This window comes from Emys orbicularis, chromosome 1 (genome assembly GCF_028017835.1).
Source record: "Emys orbicularis isolate rEmyOrb1 chromosome 1, rEmyOrb1.hap1, whole genome shotgun sequence".
In the NCBI taxonomy this organism is placed as follows: Eukaryota; Metazoa; Chordata; order Testudines; family Emydidae; genus Emys; species Emys orbicularis.
The window spans coordinates 318,126,748-318,146,367 of NC_088683.1; the positions used below are offsets into that span (position 1 = coordinate 318,126,748).

The window sequence follows — 19,620 nt, forward strand, 5'->3', positions numbered from 1 at the left end:
CTGTGCTTTCTATGGGTTTGTACAGCGACTAGCACAATGGCAGCTGGATTCCAATTGGCACCTCCAGGTGTAATTGTATTATAAATACTAAATAATAATAATTTGAGGAAAACATGTCCCATGATTAATGACATGAAAGGATTGTCCTGATATCTCTTTCTGTCAAAGAACCAGGCTCAACATTGCTTGTAACTCCTGAATGTTGCCAGTGTATGAGACTTTGACTTGTTCTATCAATCCATTACAAGCCGTTCATTTTTTTAGTCCTCTTTTTTTAAAGCAACTTTCAAGTACAGTAAAAGCTGTTTTATCCAGCACTTCACCAGCCGGAAAGCTCTATAAACCGGCATTTTTGATCTTCATTGAAAGTCCGGTTTATAGTCCAGTCGGTGCGGGGCTGGCAGGGGGTTGGGGTGCGAGAGGGGGTGCAGTGCACGGGCTCTGGGAGGGAGTTTGAGTGTGGAAGGCAGCTCGGGGAAGTGGGTTGGGGTGTGGGAGGAGGTGCGGGGTGCCAGATCTGCGGGGCACTCACCTCAGGCAGCTCCCGGAAGTGGCGACCTGTCCTGGCTGGGAGCTGCGGATCCAGCGCTCAGGGTGGGGCAGAGGCAGCACGCAGAGCCGCCTACCGTGCTTCTGCCTACGGGCAGCCAAGACAGGTTGCCGCTTGTGTGGAGCCCCCCCCCCAAATCTGGCACCCCAAGCCCCCTCCTGCGCCCCAACCCCCTGCCTTGAGCCCCTCCCGCACCCAAACTCCCTCCCAGAGCCCGCGCCCCGCACCTTTGCCACGCCCCAATCTCCAGCCCCGCACCCTACTGCACCCAAACTCCCTCCCTCTTAGTTAACCAGCATTTTTCACTTACCGGCACCCGCCATTCCCCCAACATGCCAGATAAAACAGCTTTTACTGTAATAAGGAAGAGCTTGATTCTGAGAGGAGGTGAGAGAGCTGTGGGTGCACAGTACCTTTCAGGATTAGTCCCTAACACAATTAAACACACTTGCACAACAGGGTTGAATTTGGCCCAAGAGTTCAAATTCTCTGGAGCAGTCTCATTGGTGCACTATAGTAAGAGGTGAAATTACAGAGTTCCTAGGCATTCTGAGTTACAGTAAGATTGGAGTTGATTGGAGTTTCATATTTGCAGTTCATTTGGGTTGGCATGTGTATAACCAATAGATTTCACCCTAATACTTTCCTTTTCTTACCTTAAGCTTGGGAACACCAACACATAATCATAGGATGAATATATGCTCTCAGTATGAGCACTAATTTATCACAAAATAATGTCAGTGTTTTCATCTGGGGTGTGAGGATTGAAAATGACATATTAAACGCTGACTCTTGATTCTTCTATACCACTGTTTTGTAGTATGTTTTTGGAAATAATATGGGAGGGGTAGAGGGTAGGATTTTAGTTTCCAAACTAGTGAAATTAACATACAGGATACAGTACTTGGAGCTGAAAGAAAGCATTAAGTGTTAGTAGGAGTCTTCTAATCCCTCCCTTTGTATTGTGGCAAGCTTGATTTCATCATGCGTAAGACATCACTCATCTGTTAAGAATCAGCTCTAGTCTTCAATATCTCTAATGACAATTCCACAGCTCCTTTGGCAAGCTCGTTCCATTACCTAACTACTCTGTCTAGTTAGTTTGTTCTAAATTTTTCCATTTTGATGCATAACATCATTAGTTTCTATTCTGCTTCCATTTATTATTGAAAATAATTGATGTCTATCATTTCTGATTTCCCTTTATATTAGCATCCCATTACTGTTATCTTTTCTATAGATTGAATGCACTCACTGATGGGAGAAGTGATGCATTAAATGCTGGTAGGAAACTGAGGGGAAAATAGTAAAGAAGAATTTGAAACATTAAAACAAAGGTTTTAAGAGTTAGAAATATTTTTTTTGAAAATATCCACTTTGCTATTGATATTGGGAGCTAGAGAGAGCCAAATTCTAGAGTAGTCTGCATCATCTTTAGAGAAAATTGGCTATTTTCTAAATGGGCAACTAACCTGATTTCATGCTCCCATCTGTTTTGTACATTATGTGAGAAGTTCTTTCCTCTACAAACTGCTGACTACAAAATTAACTCAGCACTTATGGTCTTCTAGCTTTTCAATGCATTATTTAGCTATTGATTTAGAAGTTCAACTTACAGTTCAGCAATTGATAGTTTTTTTTAAATAACCTTAGTATATTTCCATCCTGTATAATTCTCCCACTCATTGAACACTGTGCTTTATTACAATCAATTGAAGATCACTTTACTGAATTAAATCTTTTGTTTTTCTTCATAAAATGTGCTCTAAATGGGATCTTATCTTCCATTTCACAGGAACTTATCACCATGATGCTTCAGGTAGATGTAGATCAGCGATTCTCAGCCTTGCAAGTTCTCGAACATCCGTGGGTTAATGTAAGTAATTTCAGGACTGCAGATTCTTGTTTTAGTCTTGTAATCTTTTAACTGTTTGCCATCAAATACTTTAAATGCCTCTTTGGAGCCAACATTTTCTAAAACAGACACAGGTAATGACCAACTTACTGTGTGGTTTCACTGGAAGTGAAAGTGCTTTGCTAGTATACAATTAAATATTTTTGTGCACAGTGCTCTGCACTCCCTTCCCCCCAATATCGTGGGTCACATTTTCAACACACCTCCTTAATTGCACCTGCAAACTTTGTCCATTTCCCAAAGGTCAATTTGCAGGTGCAGTGACACATTTTGTGCACGTAAATCAGATGGGCTCACAAGTCTTGCAATCACAATTAAGGGGTCTTGAAATATAGTCCGTGTTTTAAAGCTGGATGATTCAGCATTAAGTTCAAAATCTTTACAATCAAATATTAACTTCCAAATTTGATCTATAAACATGTGTATGTGCAGTCATATCAGTTTAATCTAGATTAGTGTGAAATTTTCATTTTTATCTTTAGATCAATGCTCATTTGTTCTGAACCTGCCATAAAATTGATTAATAAAGAGGTGGCATATGGATCAATCTGATATAGATTAAGAAGGCCTGGGCCTGTCTATGCTTTAATGTTGGGACAGGGACGCTGTTTAATATTAATTATTTACAGCTATTTAATATGTTTCAAAATATTTGGATAAAAATGTAAAGAAAACGGGGGGGGAAGAATCCAGATTCCAGTTTAAAAATGAAAATATATGAAAGCAAAATGAGTACAAGAAAAAATATCTGAATTTGCATATTGCAAGTACCAGCGTGGAATTCCTCCCTAGCACATTTGTGTGATGCAGCACTTTCCCCTAGTATCCAAAAAGGTCTCTCTCAGACACTTAAAGGGAGTGTAGTTCCAAAAAGGAATATTTGTAATTCAAATATACAGACTAATTAAATAACATAAAAAAATTAAAAGGTGTCCAAATAGTTTACTATATTCCTTAATTGAAAATGGTGTGTAAAGTAGCTACAAAGTACATCCTCAAGTAGTTCTATCCTCCATTCTGCTGTTCAGATAGAAGCAGTTTTTAATTGTAAATACTTCTGAACTGCACAGCCCCTTTGTCACGTAAAGCTTATAGACATCGAGTGCAATATATAAAGACAATTTAGCATTTTTGTGGTCACTTTAAGGCAGAAGATTTTGTTGTTGCTGGTGGTATTTTGTTTCCTTCTTGAAGGATATATTCTTGTCACACAATGTTTATATCCCAATTTTAAATAATTTTTGTTCGGAACTGAAATAAGTATTTATCTCTGGAGTGAGAGGGAACTGTGGGACGAGGGATAAGGTCGAGATAGAAAGTGGGACTTACTAAGCAGAATTGCTGCCTCATGGCCAGCTTCTTCAATGGTGTAAATTGGCATCGCTCCACTGAATTTAATGGAGCTCCGTTGATTTTACACCATTGGAGGATCTGGAACCTGAAAGCTTTTTTTCCCTCCTTTTAGTTAAATTGCATTTTAGTAAACAGTTTCAGCAAGCTGCATGAAGTGGCAGAAGTATTACTTCCATTAGTGCAAAGCTCCCCAAACTGTGGGTCGTGCCCACCTAGGGGGCACGGAGGAACGTTCGGAGGGGCGCAGTGAGGCCTGGATCAGCCCCCTCATGGGGTGGGGAGGGAGTGCCATCCAGCCCCACTCCGCTTCCAGCTCTGCTCTGGCCCCAGCCCCTGGCCTCCATCCACAGCCCAGGCGCGGCTCTGCACCCAGTCCTGGTTCTGGCTCTGCCCCCAGCTTTGGCCCCTGGCCACAGCCCTGACCTTGGTCCCGGCCCTGGCCCTGCTCCCAGCTGTGGCCCCAGTCTCGGCCCCCTTGCCCCTGTTTGTATCCTCCCCCCACCCTCCAGGACTGTGAAACAGTTTGGGGATCAGTGCTTTAGTGTTGAAAGTCATGCTATTGTTAATATTCTGTAAGCATATGACTGTGAAAACATATAGCACTCCTGTTTGTACTAGACGAAGTATTCTATCCCAGTTCTATGGGGATTTTTGTCTCCCTAATCATTCCTTTATAGCATTCCACATTCAGAGGTCAGTAAATCTTCTTCAGCTATATATTAGCCATCATTCAGAGCTAATCAGGCTAGAAATACCTTTTTCTTGGACTAATGTAAGTATTTGCTAGATAAGTTTTCTGGAGTTCACTTCAGGAAAGTTTCTCAGCACATGCCTGAGTCCACCCCTAGTTTGGCTATCATATAAATATGTGCTGAATTTGAGGCACAAATTTAAGGTCCACTGAACTAAATGAGACTTATGCCTAAAGTGAAATGGTTAGGTGCTGTCCAGAAATAATGGTTAGCTGCTGTCCAGAATGGGGATGCTTTCCTGAACTGGGGCCTGAAGTATATGTGTGAGAGAGAGAGAGAATTCAGAAGGGAAAACTTGTTTTTCTACAGAGGCAGTGTGTGAACCAATAGAGAGAACATTGTACTGGGAGTCAGGGGATGCATTTTCCATTCCTAGCTCTGTCATCACCTTGAACCAGTCACTTTCTCTCTACCTCAGTTTCTTCATCTTTAAAATTGGGATAATAATGCTTACTTGTATTTATAACGGCACTGGAGATCTACAAGTGAAAATGTTTATTTTAGCTGATCTTCATAAAATATTCTGCTTCTTTCTAGAAGGAAAGTAAATATGTGGAATAACACTTCACTTTTCTAATAAATCTGTTTAAATACCTCTCCTTAGTACCAAATGCTATATAATACTTTGGACTTATTTATAGTTTTGAGACTAGTGAAATAGCACTAAAATTGTGGGTAATACTGCTGGCTGGAAAATAGAAATAATTTTTCATGATAATTTTCATGAAATATTTTTTTCTCTTTGAAATTTCATTTTGACATTCTGCCTGGTTATTCTATGTAAAAAGTATTTGTCGGGTGTAAATAACTATTGCACTTCCAAGTGCAGCTTTTTATGACTGTTTACTAAATGATTACTTTGTAAGTTGATGACATCGCTGGAATTTAGTATGACAGTTTCAATAGGAGCCAACCTTCATTTCAGTTTAAATTTTAACAACGAAAATAGCTGGACTCTCTTAGAAACAACAAAACTTGTAATGGTCAGAATCAGACCAGTAAAACAGTTCCTATGTCAATAATATCCCAGCTGTTTTCAATTTAATAAACAAAACCTGAAAAGACTTTGGCTAGTTGCCATTGACACAGATGGAGATCCTGGATTCTGAATGCAATTTAACAGCAGTTCTCTGCCCCCTCAATTTAGTTTATTTGGATTTGTCTCTCATATACAGAACTCTTAGAGCTAGAAACAAATCCACTGTTTTATACTTCCCCTACTGGGACTCTTACTGTTTCCTATGCCTGCTCATATTCATTGCAAAACTAAGGAATTATAAAAGAGGCTAGAGGCTTGGGAGCTAGCATTTTAAACACTGGAAATATTATATAATCCAAAGTGCACCAATGGCAAGTTATGGTACAATTCTTGACTTCTGAGTAATAAAAATGTTTAACTTACTGTAATTCAATAAGTTTTAATGGTGAAAAGGATGGATTACATTTTGTAAACCCTTCCCTGTTATAATGATTACCCAAAAGTGGATTATTTTTTGTACACGCCAGCCTAAAAAGGATTAGGAAACCTGTAGCTTTAAAACATTTCCCTAGATACATTGGCCCTGGCTGCCTGTATGTGAAATAAATAAGTAACCATCAGTAAATAATAATAATAAACTGAGCGTTCATAAGGAGGTTAATTTAAAAAGACATTTCTTATTTGGCAGCTGCAATATTTTTGGTCACACCATAGGGCGCTGCCCATATCTCATTGGAAACCGTAAAGGAAACAGAGTCAACAGGCTTTTCCAGGGCTTTTATTTGGTCTAATTTTCTTCTGTTATTTATATAATGACCTCTTCCTATGGCACAATTAGCGCTGGAAAGGAAACCTCTTGTGATCATCTTGTGAAATGGATCTGAGTGTGTCAGGGCAGTAGGAGTCCAGCAGTCCTGAGCTTTGCTTAAGATTTTTAGCACAATTTCTTTTTCTTTGGGTCTTTACATGTCCTGTTGTGTAGCACAATGCAAATATATAAGCAGCGTTCATGATAATTATTATATACAGGAATGTCACCAGCAGCCTCTGTCTGGCTCTTTTTCCTTATTTTAAAACAAAACAAAGCAGGTTCTCTGTCTGAGCAGCAACTAACCGTGTTTGCTGGAACATTCAAATTAGACAGGGATGACAGTAAACAATTGCACACTGAAGTAGTATGTTGTAAAACCTGAATCGAGGTCTTCAAGAGTGACAAGTGATTTTAGGTGCTTCAGTTTCTGAGTGTCCAACTTTTGAGACACTATAAAGGAGCCTATTTTTGAGAAAATGGGTGCTCAGCATTTTATGAAACTCAGGCCCCTTTAAGGTGTTTCGAGGTGAATAATCCAAAATCACCAGTCACTCTTGACAGTTTTGTCCCTAGTACTATAGATGAGATGCACTACCAAGGTCCAGACCACTTGTGAGAAGCAGTGTGTATATCTAATGGTTAATGCATAGACTGGAACACTCGTTAGTGAAGACTGTCTTTGGGAGGTTAACATTTACAGTGTCTTGACCAAATTCCTATTTGGAGCATTTAGCCTACGTCCAATTCCTCCTGCAGTTTCTTGTGGGTATGATATTCTTCTTCACTTCCTGCCATAAAATGTAGTGTAGCATTGCTGTTTGATATTAAACAGCTGCCATGTTTCACCCTAGATGTGTATCTTTTTTAATGTTGGATGAAGTGATTCCAGTTTGGAGCCTGAATACCAGTATATTTGTAAAGTAAACATCAGATAGCAGAAAAATAGTTAGAAAGTGTTGCAATGACAGATTAATTAATATTTTATAACTTCGCCACAGCTTGAGCACATTGTGGCTCAAAAAATGTATCCTATGTTATGTGGATCTGGAATATCATCTCTGGAGCTATGGCTGTAAGTTTCCCCGATAGAAAGTATTACACTAGTCATCAGGACTTGGTGATTCTTGTGCCTCAGACCTTTGAAAAATGAGATGTACGTTTTGGGGTTTTTTTTCCTATGAAGAAGAGGAAAGGGTTCGTTTTATAGACTGGTTTTCTTCTGGGAAAGGTCAGGTCAGAGGAATACAGGTTATTTTAGGGGTCGTATACCTCTGAGCCAGTCCTCCCTTCTACTAGACAATAACCAACTACTATATTTTTTAAAGCTCTGCATTTGACTATATTCTGCCTGCTAGTGCATTTTGTTAAGAGGTGAGTGAGGAATTTTTTGAAAATCAGTGCCACAATCTACAAACTCAAACTAACCTTCTTCCCATATGCTTACAAAGCCCATGATTTACTGCAGCAACTGTGTAACGTACTAAGTGCTCTCAGAATTGTTACAAAGACAGAAAAATGAATGTTCACACTCATTTTATGTTCTCATCTTGAACTGTTACTTCCATGTGTTGTACTTTTGGTGCTAAAATGCTTAGTTTAAGTCTCTGATTCAATTGTTGATAACTAGAGATGCAAAGTAGAGCTCTGAATGGGACTAGTGTAGAGCCCTGCAGCGGGATAGGGACCCCGCGGGTCCTGCAGGACCCACTGCCATAATAGTGTGAGCGGAATTAAAAAATAGTCCTGCGCAGGGCTCTAATGCAAAGCAGTAGTTCTGCAGGCCAGTCATTTGATATGATCCAAGGTTACTGTTCTCTGCTACACTGCATAATCTGATGGTGGGCAGGCTTTGCCAAGGTAACTGTGTGACGGCGTACCCCATAAGGCTTTATGGGGAGGGGGTGCTTATAAATGTATGTATGACATAACTGGAATATGTTTTGTGCTGCCTGTGCCAGGTAACATATCTCCGTAAAGGTTATGGTCTACTATATCTATTCATCCTATTTGTACATATATATATCATTTTCTACTTGAGGTTAAGAATATGGGCTGTATGCTTGCTTGGTTTCTAAGTAAGCTTCGGGAGGCATTTGGTCAGCTTCCTTAGGAAGGAATTCGCCAGGTTAAGTACCTGATCAGGAAACACTTGGGGAACAATGCATCTTGGAATGCTCCAATCCACATAAGAAGTCTTCCTGGAGACATGCAAGATACCATGTGGACAATGGCATCGGCCTGTAAAGACTGAGTCATGCAGGGGCATGTGACTTGCCCAGGTGTCTCCAAAACTCCATCTTGGAGCTGGACTTTGCATAGGAGGGAGGAGGGGGGTCTCCTCCCACAAGAGAGAGACTATTTATACCTGGGGGAGACCCCTCCATTTGGTCTTCAGCTGGCTAAAGAAGGAGCCTCTCCACCCCCCCAGGATACTTGAAAGAAACTGAAACAAAAGACAGACTACAGGGGTTGTGAAAGATTGCTGGACCCAGGCTAAAGGGAGAGTAGCCTGTAAAAGGGAGCATTCTGGAACTGGTGAGGAACTTATCTGTATTTAGTTTGATTAGGCATAGATTTGCGCATTTTATTTTATTTTGCTTGTGACTTACTTTGTTCTGTCTGCTACTACTTGGAACTACTTAAATCCTACTGTCTGTATTTAATAAAATCACTTTTTATTTAGTAACTTACTCAGAGTATGTATTAATACCTGGGGGAGCAAACAACTGTGCATATCTCTCTATCAGTGTTATAGAGGGCGAACAGTTTATGAGTTTACTCTGCATAAGCTTTATGCAGGGTAAAACGGATTTATCTGGGTTTAGACCCCATTGGGAGTTGGGCATCTGAGTGCTAAAGACAAGCACACTCCTGTGAGCTGGTTTTCAGGTAAACTTGCAGCTTTGGGACAAGTGATTCAGACCCTGAGTCTTTGTTAGAGCAGACAGGAGTGTCTGGCTCAGCGAGACGGGGTGCTGGAGTCCTGAGCTGGCAGGGAAAACAGAAGCAGGAGTAGTCTTGGCACATTGGGTGGCAGCTCCCAAGGGGGTTTCTGTGATCCAACCCGTCACAGTGGCGTAGTCGGCAGGATCTGTGCACAGCTGATTGCTTTAAGATACTGGTAGTGATTTTAAGTGAGTTTTAAGTGTGGTGGCTGGAGAACAGACAAAGTGGTTACTGGTTTGTTATTTTCTGTTTGCTTATTTCGGGAAAGGGAAGTAGGGACAGAAAAGGAAGCAAAATAAGTAAGACGGAAGATCAGAAGAAACTAAAACTGCACAGGGTACAAATTGCCCAGAAAAGCTGAACGCTGGGCACTGTGAAAGTCTTGGTTAACTAAGAATCCCCTGAGCTAAGTGCATCTCAGTTTCAGTGAACTGCAGAGGGGTTGTGGCCCAGCCCAAGAAAGCAGAAAAATGAGTACTAGTGATCTCAGTTTCAGTGAACTGCAAAGGGATTGTAGCCCAGCACAAGAAAGCAGGACAATGAGTACTAGTGACGCTGCTAATAAACTAAAGCTGGCCAGGCTGGTAGCAAAAGAGAAAGAAAATGAACATAAGAGACAGTTGGAACTAAGACAATTAGAAATTAGTGCCAGGGAGGCAGAACATGCAAGGGAAGAGGCTGCCCACAAGAGAGCTATGGAGGCGGAGGCAGCGAGGGCAGCAGCGAGAGCGGAGGCAGAACATGCAAGGGAAGAGGCTGCCCACAAGAGAGCTATGGAGGCGGAGGCAGCGAGAGCGGAGGCAGAAACAGCCACCCACAAGAGAGCTATAGAGGCAGAGACAGCTGCCCACGAGAGGGCTATGGAGGTGGAGGCAGCGAGGGAGCGAGCGGCGGCAGCGAGGGAGCGAGCGGCGGCAGCGAGGGCGGAGGCAGAGGCAGCTGCCCAGGAGAGGGCTATGGAGGCCCAGAGGGAGGCCCAGAAACATGAACTGACTGTTATGGAGTCGAGGAGACAAAACCCTCCCCCGGCTGGCTCCGCTTCCCCAAAAATCCACAAATGGGAGCGACTATGTCCACAGTATGACGAGTCCAGCGATATCGCCGAATATTTCATCACCTTTGAGAGACTGTGCACCCTCCATGCCATCCCTGAAGATCAGAAGATGACCACATTGATAGCAAAATTGTCTGGCAGAGCTCTGGACATATTCAATAAGATGCCCATTGATGATGCTTCAAACTATGGTAAATTTAAGGAACTGGTTTTGAAACAGTTTCAGGTTACACCTGAAACCTACAGGGTTAAATTCAGGAGCCTTAAGAGGGGATCTGGATTAAGCAATGTGGCTTATGCCAATGAAATGAGAGATTTGGTAGATAAATGGGTGCGGGGGAGAGGCATTACCAGCTTTGAAGGGATGTGTGATCTGGTTACTCAGGAACACTTCCTGAATATGTGCAGTGATGAGGTAAAACAGTATTTGTGGGACAAAAAGGTAAATGCAGTGGGTGAATTAGCTGAGTATGCTGACTCTTATGAACAAGCACAAGCTGCAATCAAACATAAACCACTGGTGGAGGGGTATAAGGTTGGGGGAAAGCAGAATCACCGTTTTACCCCCGGGTCTGGGAAAAAGGAGGCTGGGCGGTCACCTCCCCATTCCCCTGGTACTCGTCCCAAATTTCCTGTGCAAGGAGAGGAGCCCAAGAGGTGCTATCATTGTAAGTCCACTGAGCACCTGAGGAATAAGTGTCCCTTGCTAAGTGGAAACAGGCAACAAGTAACACATGAAGCTGTGGCTTCTCAGAGCCAGGCTGTGGCCTCTTTCCACACAGGATTTGTAAAGCTTGCTTCCACACAACCAAGCAATGAACATATGCATGCTGTTAAATTAAATGGTCAAATGCTTCTTGGATTAAGGGACACGGGTGCTGAGATTTCTGTGGTCAGGAGGGACCTGATCCAGGAAAAGGATTTGTTGCCAGGTAAAATGGCAGAATTAGAGCTGGTAGGGGGTTACAAAGTCCTTGCACCTTTAGCTAAAGTACACATGCAAACTCAGGATTTGCAGGCTAAGCTGACTGTTGCAACGGTGGCACACAATTTTGCACCATTTCTACTGGGGAATGATTTCTTTAGTGTGGCAGAATCTGTCCCAGGGTTGGTTAGCAGTGAGAAGGAATCTTGTGCTAAAAGCCCCAGAGGGGGGGGTGAAGGCACAGGAACTGCTGGGGAAATAGGAAAGCGTCTCTTAGATTCCTCTGCAGAAGTAAAGGATGCAGCTTCGGGGGCAGGGCTGGTTGTAGCCAGTTCCTATAGCCCTGGGGCTCCCGGGAAGTTCAAGAGGGAGGAGCTGGATAAAGCTAGCTCCTGTCCCGTAATCATCTCCCCGGGGGAGGGGGATGTACCACCTTGTAGCAAGGAGGCCACCACAGCTGCTGACTGCCAAAAAGTTGCAGGTCAGCAGGGGGCCGGGCCTGCCCTGGGGTGCACAGAGGCGTGTGTCCCACAGGTGGAAGTTGGGGTCCTGGGGACCGCTGCGGTGGGAACAGGCCCCAAGGACTCTGTAGCTGGGTGCCAGCCCAACCCGAGTGAAAGGGGGGGGATTTTGCTGGCCAGTAAGAGGTGGGTCGTGGCTGGTAGCTGCGAGTCCACAGCTGGGGCAGGATCACCTTCCCTTTTGGGGGACACAAGAGTGTCGGACCCAGAGGGGAGCCCAAAGAGGGAAGCCCAAATGGAAGGTCAGGGGGGGCCAGAGAGTCCACCTACCTTTGGTAGGGAGGGGCTTTCCCAGGAGGAGGGTGAAAAGCCCGCATTCGAAAGGCCAGTCCCCTCTCCTGTGGATCAGGTTTCAAGGGAAACCTGGGGGTCAGGTCTCCGGAATGAGGGGGTCCATTCAGCTGACCCCTTGGAAACAGAAAGTGGGGTGCCCAAAGGGGTCCAGAGCACCCCAGGAAAAGATGTTGTTCTTGCTACACTTGCAAGAGATAAAACTCTCTCTCCAAGACAGGGGGGGGGAAATCTCTGCATGGGAGGAACTTCACAAGGGAGTGGGGCCCAGCCCAGAGAAACTCCAGAGGGAGGGGCCGAGGGCAAGCATGGTCGTAGTACACCCTTTCCGGGCCAAAGACCCAAGCACATGCCCGAACTAGAAGTCTTCCCCAAAGAGGCAGAAGAATCGGCATCAGAGTGTCTACCAGAGGGCACAGAGAACTGGGAAAATGCAATAGGGGCTAAACAAGTCAAATTGAGTGAACAAAGCCTGTCCACCGTAGATTTGCTGTTAACCTTGTGTCTTTGGCTAATTCACCTATGAAATAAAATAAAAAAATTCACACTAGTGGTAAACCCTTTAAAGATGTGGAACATACCTAATTTGTGAAAGAAGCTGTTATACATGCTGGGGATGGTAAGAAGACAGCCCCACCAGCATGTTACTTTACAGCCCATACCTGTAAAAAGCAGCAAAAGCCTAACAGGCCCATGCTGCTGTGTAGAAGGGGAAACTGAGGCACACCGCCTCATGGTATTGGTGGCTAAATGCCAAGACACCTCCACTTTAACGGATATTGCTGCCTGCATTCTGTTAGCAATACTACATCCCTACCTGTTTGCAAGCATCTGGGGACCAGGAACCCCAAAGCGGGCTAGGACCCCTAGAAGTGACATCATATGGTTTCAAGGTACTGAAAGGGAGTGTGACCAAAAACAAACAGAAATTTTCCAGGTACTGCCTCCGCCATGGACAGTGTCCAAGTCTCTGGCAGTAAGTTCAGGGGGAGGGTGTGACGGCGTACCCCATAAGGCTTTATGGGGAGGGGGTGCTTATAAATGTATGTATGACATAACTGGAATATGTTTTGTGCTGCCTGTGCCAGGTAACATATCTCCGTAAAGGTTATGGTCTACTATATCTATTCATCCTATTTGTACATATATATATCATTTTCTACTTGAGGTTAAGAATATGGGCTGTATGCTTGCTTGGTTTCTAAGTAAGCTTCGGGAGGCATTTGGTCAGCTTCCTTAGGAAGGAATTCGCCAGGTTAAGTACCTGATCAGGAAACACTTGGGGAACAATGCATCTTGGAATGCTCCAATCCACATAAGAAGTCTTCCTGGAGACATGCAAGATACCATGTGGACAATGGCATCGGCCTGTAAAGACTGAGTCATGCAGGGGCATGTGACTTGCCCAGGTGTCTCCAAAACTCCATCTTGGAGCTGGACTTTGCATAGGAGGGAGGAGGGGGGTCTCCAGGGAAAACAGAAGCAGGAGTAGTCTTGGCACATTGGGTGGCAGCTCCCAAGGGGGTTTCTGTGATCCAACCCGTCACAAACTGTTCTTGGCATTGCTCTTAAAATGGTCTATCTGGCCCCACCCTTTGGGTCAGTTACAAAGGACTGGTCTTCACTACCTTAAAAAAGGCGTGTTCTTAATTTGGTCTTTAACTTGAACTGCTAACTTTTGTGAAAACAAACTTCCTTGTCGTCACTAGGTAGGGTGACCAGATGTCACGATTTTATAGGGACAGTCCCGATTTTTGGGTCTTTTTCTTATATAGGCTCCTATTACCCCCCACCCCCGTCCCAATTTTTCACATTTGCTGTCTGGTCACCCTATCACTAGGATTTTAACTCAAGTTAAGAACATGCTTTTTTAGTGAAGACAAGGCCACAACTGACTCAAACATTATCTGTTTTTCCTGGCTGGAGCCCACGTTTCTTTACCCCTGTGTCCCCCACAGCTGCATAGGAAGATATTGTGTAGTGCAAGGAAGAACTGTAGGCCTCCATTGAGGTCTTGACCTCCCTGAGGGAAGGCTGGAGCTTTCTGTGGATTGTGACTTCATTTAGCCATAGGCTAAATGTGATAATATCACAATCAGTGATTGTAACAGAAGCCATCAATCAGGCATCTATCCATTTGATGGGATTATCCGATAGCTGGGTCAGGAGTCATTGGAACTAGCCAGGGGAATCTCCTTCTAGACTTTATAAGGAGTCTGCTCCCAGGTTAGTATTTAGTGAATACCACTGGTCATGCTTGGATCAAACCCTGTGAACCTTAAAAATGCATCCCTGATTAGATGGAGTGAGAATTTTCTGGAATATTTTTATTAATCCTATGTGTGCCTCAGTTTCCCTCTCTACTTTGCATTGTAAAAAAAAAGTTTGACCCCTGCTAAAAGAGTGCAGGAGGTATGGGTGTCACCTGGCTGTCTGGGGGCTGGCTCATTAAATAACTGTCTCAAACGGAACCCAAATCAACTTAGCATCTAGCAAGAGATACCTCTGAAACATCAACACCCGACAGCGGCACACCCCAGCAGGCAGGACTTGTGAACTGAGTTGGAGAACAAGGTGTCAGGTGATGGGAAGAAGGGCAGCCCTTTTTAGAGGGACTCAGGAGCCCAGACCTGGGGATACAAAAAATGGATGGGGGCGGGAGCCAGAGATGGAGTTTATTTCAGCTTGGCTGGCTCATCATGGTTCTGGCTTGGCATGTACTATAGCGTAATTTCTGCCTCTCTGTGCTAACCTAAGCACTATAAGATTACGTGTGCCAGGTGACTTGCTTTGAAAAGGCTTCCTGTGTCATTGTAAGTATGCCCTGAGAGCATTGCGTCCTGAGGGGCACAGTATCAGCCTCCCGCAGGACTCTGGCTTGGCTGGATTCACTGCAGAGAGCCATGGAGACAGACAGGAATTGTTGGTGCCGAAGGCCCAGTCTTGGAGGCCACAGGCCTGCCCCTGTTGGAACTATGTGTGTCCTTGGGGCCTGCCCACTAAGGGGTCACTCCAGAGAGACTGATTGCAGGCTGGGGCATAGACCAGACTCCGTGACAGCCTGCATGTTGTTTGAGCACTTTTTCCCTTGGTTAAAGCATAAAATTTTATTCAACCAAATCTCACATATCTGAAAATGGAGCTCCACAAGGCTTTTGGGAGGACTTTGGAGCACACTTATTCTCTCACAAGAACAATTTCCTTGCTGCATATCGGAGAAACTGGGCTTCTCTTTTTAACGCTAATGACCTTTTAACTAGTATTGTTGTCTTCACTTTTAATTGATTGAAATGTATTAACAGAACAAAGGATCAATCTGAGATTCACTTATTGTGACATTTTATGGACCTAACAAATTACCATAAACTGGCAGTTAAGAAATGCGAACGTTTATAAAAGTTTGAAAGAGAGCTATTAGCTAAAGCTGAGAAGAGAAATGGGGCTGTTCCATGATAACAAGTTTCCTTATAAATACCTTAGGTAGATTCATGGAGAAGATGACATTGAATTAAACGAATCTCAAGAAAAAACTTTTTTTTATTAAACTTTTTACATCCGCAGGTTCCTCCAGGATCACCTCACAATCCTGCAAAAAGAGCATTCTCCCTTATTTTGCATTTTCTCTATAAACTTGTGTTTCTTTTTTTTGCAGGATGATGGCCTTCCAGAGAATGAGCATCAGCTTTCAGTAGCTGGGAAGATAAAGAAGCATTTCAATACAGGGCCTAAACCCAACAGCACAGCAGCTGGAGTTTCTGTCATAACAGTAAGCATCTGAAATACATAGCTATAACATTTTAAAAAGTTCCCACAAAACAGTCTATATTCAGACGATGACACCAAAAGACAGCAAGGGCTCCGCTACGTAAAGTGTTGCCCGTGTAGTTGAAATTAGTGTAACCATTTCAGATGCAGTTATGCACGAGTGTTGCATACCACACTACACACAATTGCTAGCTGCATCCTTTCAAGCAGAGATTAAACCGGGTAGAGATTTAGTTGTGCTGCATACTATAGTTACAATCTAGATATTGTCTGAAAGTAATGGAGCTTGTGAGACCATCTCAACCAAGTCCAGCTAAGTGTTATAAGTACATGCAGTATAGTATGCCTCACACAAATTTGTATTTTTCCTCCAAGATGATCGTGTCTGTCTCTCTCTCTCTCTCTCTCTCTCACACACACACACACACACACACACACACACACACACACACACACACACGATATTCAGAATTTTATTAGATTATTTATGCTAGTACCATTGAACAGTAACTATCTGTTTTATCCACATTCACATCCTTTCCTTATTTTTAATACATCTGCCTGTGCTTTAAAGCTTTTTTTTTTTTTTTTTTTTTTTATTATTACTCATGGTAATGTTAATTCTCCAGATAAAGTCACCAAAAAATCAGTGACACATTGAACATAACCATTCCCATATCAGATTACACAGTGTTTGTTCCCAGCTTCCATAAATTGCAGATGGTGTGACTGCACATGTACACTGTCTCGTACTGTTTCCACTTTCATGTTCCTCAGCTCGGCCCCTCCAATGGTGAGTTAAATCAGCATGAAATAAACTCAGCTCAACAGGCACAATCTGGCTCACAGGTGTGAACTGTTTGTGCAGCAAAATGGATACTTTCTCAGAAGTTACTAAGTATTTAACATTTCAAGCTGTGCCTCTCTCACTTTTTTTTTTTTTTTAAATAAAAACTACCTCAACACGGAAACAAAATTGTCCTTCATGCTTTTCTTAGATTTTCAACTTTCTATGCCATCAGCTAACATACAGTCAGCTTTTTTTATTTTCATTTTCAAGCAATAATACCACAGTAACTCTCCCACAAGTAAAACATCACATACTCTGTACCCATTGCTCATATGAAATGCAGGTATGTTCTGAACAGCTTAGTTCAAACTGTGTTCTTTTCAAATGGATTGCCAGCACGCTTGTCCATAAGAAGTACTGCTCAGTTCCTCTTTGCAAGGCTTTCAAAGCTTAAAAGATAGAAACGATGCTTCCCCTACCCCCTTCCTCTTTTAATTTTTAAAATGTTTTTATTTGTCCCAGTTGGTCTGGAAATGGATTGTTTACAGCAATTTGACATTTTAGTAATGAAAAAGGCATTGGTGAAGTGAATCCTTCCATTGACAAACACTATAGAAATAAATAAAACAAAAGCAAAAAAACCTCACTGAATTTGATAATGTGTTAGAATTTAAATAAGTACATTTAATGAGAGCATCTTTCTGAGTGGATACCACACCTTGGTGTGGTTAATTCAGGAGTTCTGCCTCTAAACTAGCAGTATTTTAAAAATATTGTTATAAAATCCAGAAAGTGGCTTAATTAACTAACTTCTTTCAGTAACTTTCCTAAAATTGGGGGACTACAAACATCTGTAGTGCATGAGTAAATTTTAAGGCAGGCTGGCAAGTGCTGATTTAAATATAAAAAGCCGTTTTATATACTATGCATAATGCACGTCTTAATAAACAGAATAAATAAAACCCAAAGCAAAACCTTTAACCAATGTGCCTGCATTTAAAAACAAATGTAATACAAGTTTGGCATGGGATTGTCGTTAAAATTTTACTTTCAGGAATCTCCTTTTTTACTTATACAATGCCAGGTAATATTGATATAAAGCTTATTAGCTAAAGCTGTTCTAAATTTATAATTTACAAAGCATATGCTCCCCAAATGCTGGAACATATTGTTCAGCACTAAAAATGTACAATAAGTATATCTTAACCATTTTTTAAAAAATCTGTTTTTTTGGTGCCGATATATGTGTATACTGTAAATTATGTAAAGGGATAGCTAAAATACTGTATTTAGTTCTCAATTCAACTTTATAGTGATATTCTTTATTATACATATGCCCTTAGGGTAAAATTCACCACTGTATGGGGGTCCCACACAGGGCTCTATGTATCAAACCTTTAATGTGGGGCTTAAATTAATAAGGATTTGTGCAGGTCAGTTGGGCTGGGGGGAATTGCACCCCTAGTTTGTTTGTTGTTAGGTCAGAGTCATCTGTAGGTGTATTTTATTTATTTATATAAAACACTTTTAGTAGGCTGTTGATTTCTTCAGTAATATCCAAATATATTGTATTGACCCCATTTTGCTGAGGCATACATTTGCTTTGGTTATATAATCCCCAGTAAGAATAGTATCTGTTCATCCAGGTTCCAATCCTACAAACACTCACTCATATTCTTAAACTTTACTACTGTCATAAAGTTAATCATGTGCATAAGTATTTGCAGGATTAGGGCCCTAAAGCAGATATGACCAAAATATTTAATTTTGAAGTTCCATGACTGCATTTTTCTTGTATATAAATCTAACATTTCACTAAAAAATGTAAAATGCATGTTTAATAGCAAGCATTTATTAAATAATCTGTTTAAAGTTTAGCACTAGAATTTTTGTTGAATTCTCCAAGGATGTCATCACACTCTTTCCTTTGAATATTTTAAATTAATGACTTGACTGCTTAGTTATAATGTCTCCAGCCACTAAAGAAGAGAGCTGGTAATTATTTCTCAAATAAAAACAGATGTTTTGAAAGAGGTTTTTTTTAAAAAAACAATACTCTGTGTCAGTACCCTATGGGTTTGTAATGATACTCTTTGTCTGAAATAATCAAGAGGAAATAGAAATCAATTTTTAAAAATGCTTTAATATTCAAAGATATATTGCAATACATTCTATTAACTGAGCATAGTTCAATTTTTGTTCATGTCTGGAATGTTAAAGCTTTGCTTGTATGTTGTCACTTTTGTGCTTGTTTTTTTGGCATTATTAAGACAGAAGAAAAGACTAATGATAACATTATGTTAAGGTTGTGTGAGGTCCCTGACTTGGCTATGGGAGTAAATCCCAGCTTGAGGCTCACGGGAACCATGTAGCATAAAGAAAGAAAAAAGCTGTTCTGACAGCTGATGGTCTGCCAATGTGTCTAGAGATGGTAACCAATTCCTCTGTCTGCAGCATTCTGCCTGTCGCAGACAGCCTCGGTCATCTGTGGAAACCAAATTGGTGCTGCTTTATCATGGGGTGGGGGGAAGGAGGGAGTGAGGTATTTAAAATGCATTCTAGTGATTATAAAATAAAATTAAAAGTGACATTTTAACAGTGGGCTTTTCTTAAGATGTGGGGAAGAGAAAACAGCTTTAGTCTATTAGTTTTGCTCTGTTTGAGGAAGAACCTATGACTTAAAATGTCACTTCATATCTGTTGTTGTTCTATAATTATTATTTATAACCTGTTTTTCTTAGCCTATAGTCTTCATGGTAACTAAAATATTGTTTGACTTCTGCTTAGATAGATGTAACATTTCAAAATTCAAAGAATAAATCCCTTCCTAAAACACTTGTAACAGCATTCTGTTAGTTGTAATATTTTAGTGCAATACTTTTTATTTCAATTTTTAAAAAACCTTGTCTTTTGTGTACTTGAGATGCAGTATAATAGGCTGCCAGCAGATGGCAATAGTAGATCAATC

General features: G+C 41.8%; 1 protein-coding gene across 2 annotated transcripts in view; it reads left to right on the top strand.

The window, feature by feature from the left end:
- The window catches only part of DCLK1 (doublecortin like kinase 1), a 363,242-nt gene that overhangs the window by 332,336 nt on the left and 11,286 nt on the right, over positions 1-19,620 (top strand). For both annotated transcript variants that reach the window (XM_065408366.1, XM_065408375.1), the window contains exons 14-15: positions 2,346-2,426; positions 15,750-15,863. In XM_065408366.1, the coding sequence (XP_065264438.1) occupies positions 2,346-2,426; positions 15,750-15,863 (195 nt within the window). The remainder of the gene's footprint in view (positions 1-2,345; positions 2,427-15,749; positions 15,864-19,620) is intronic.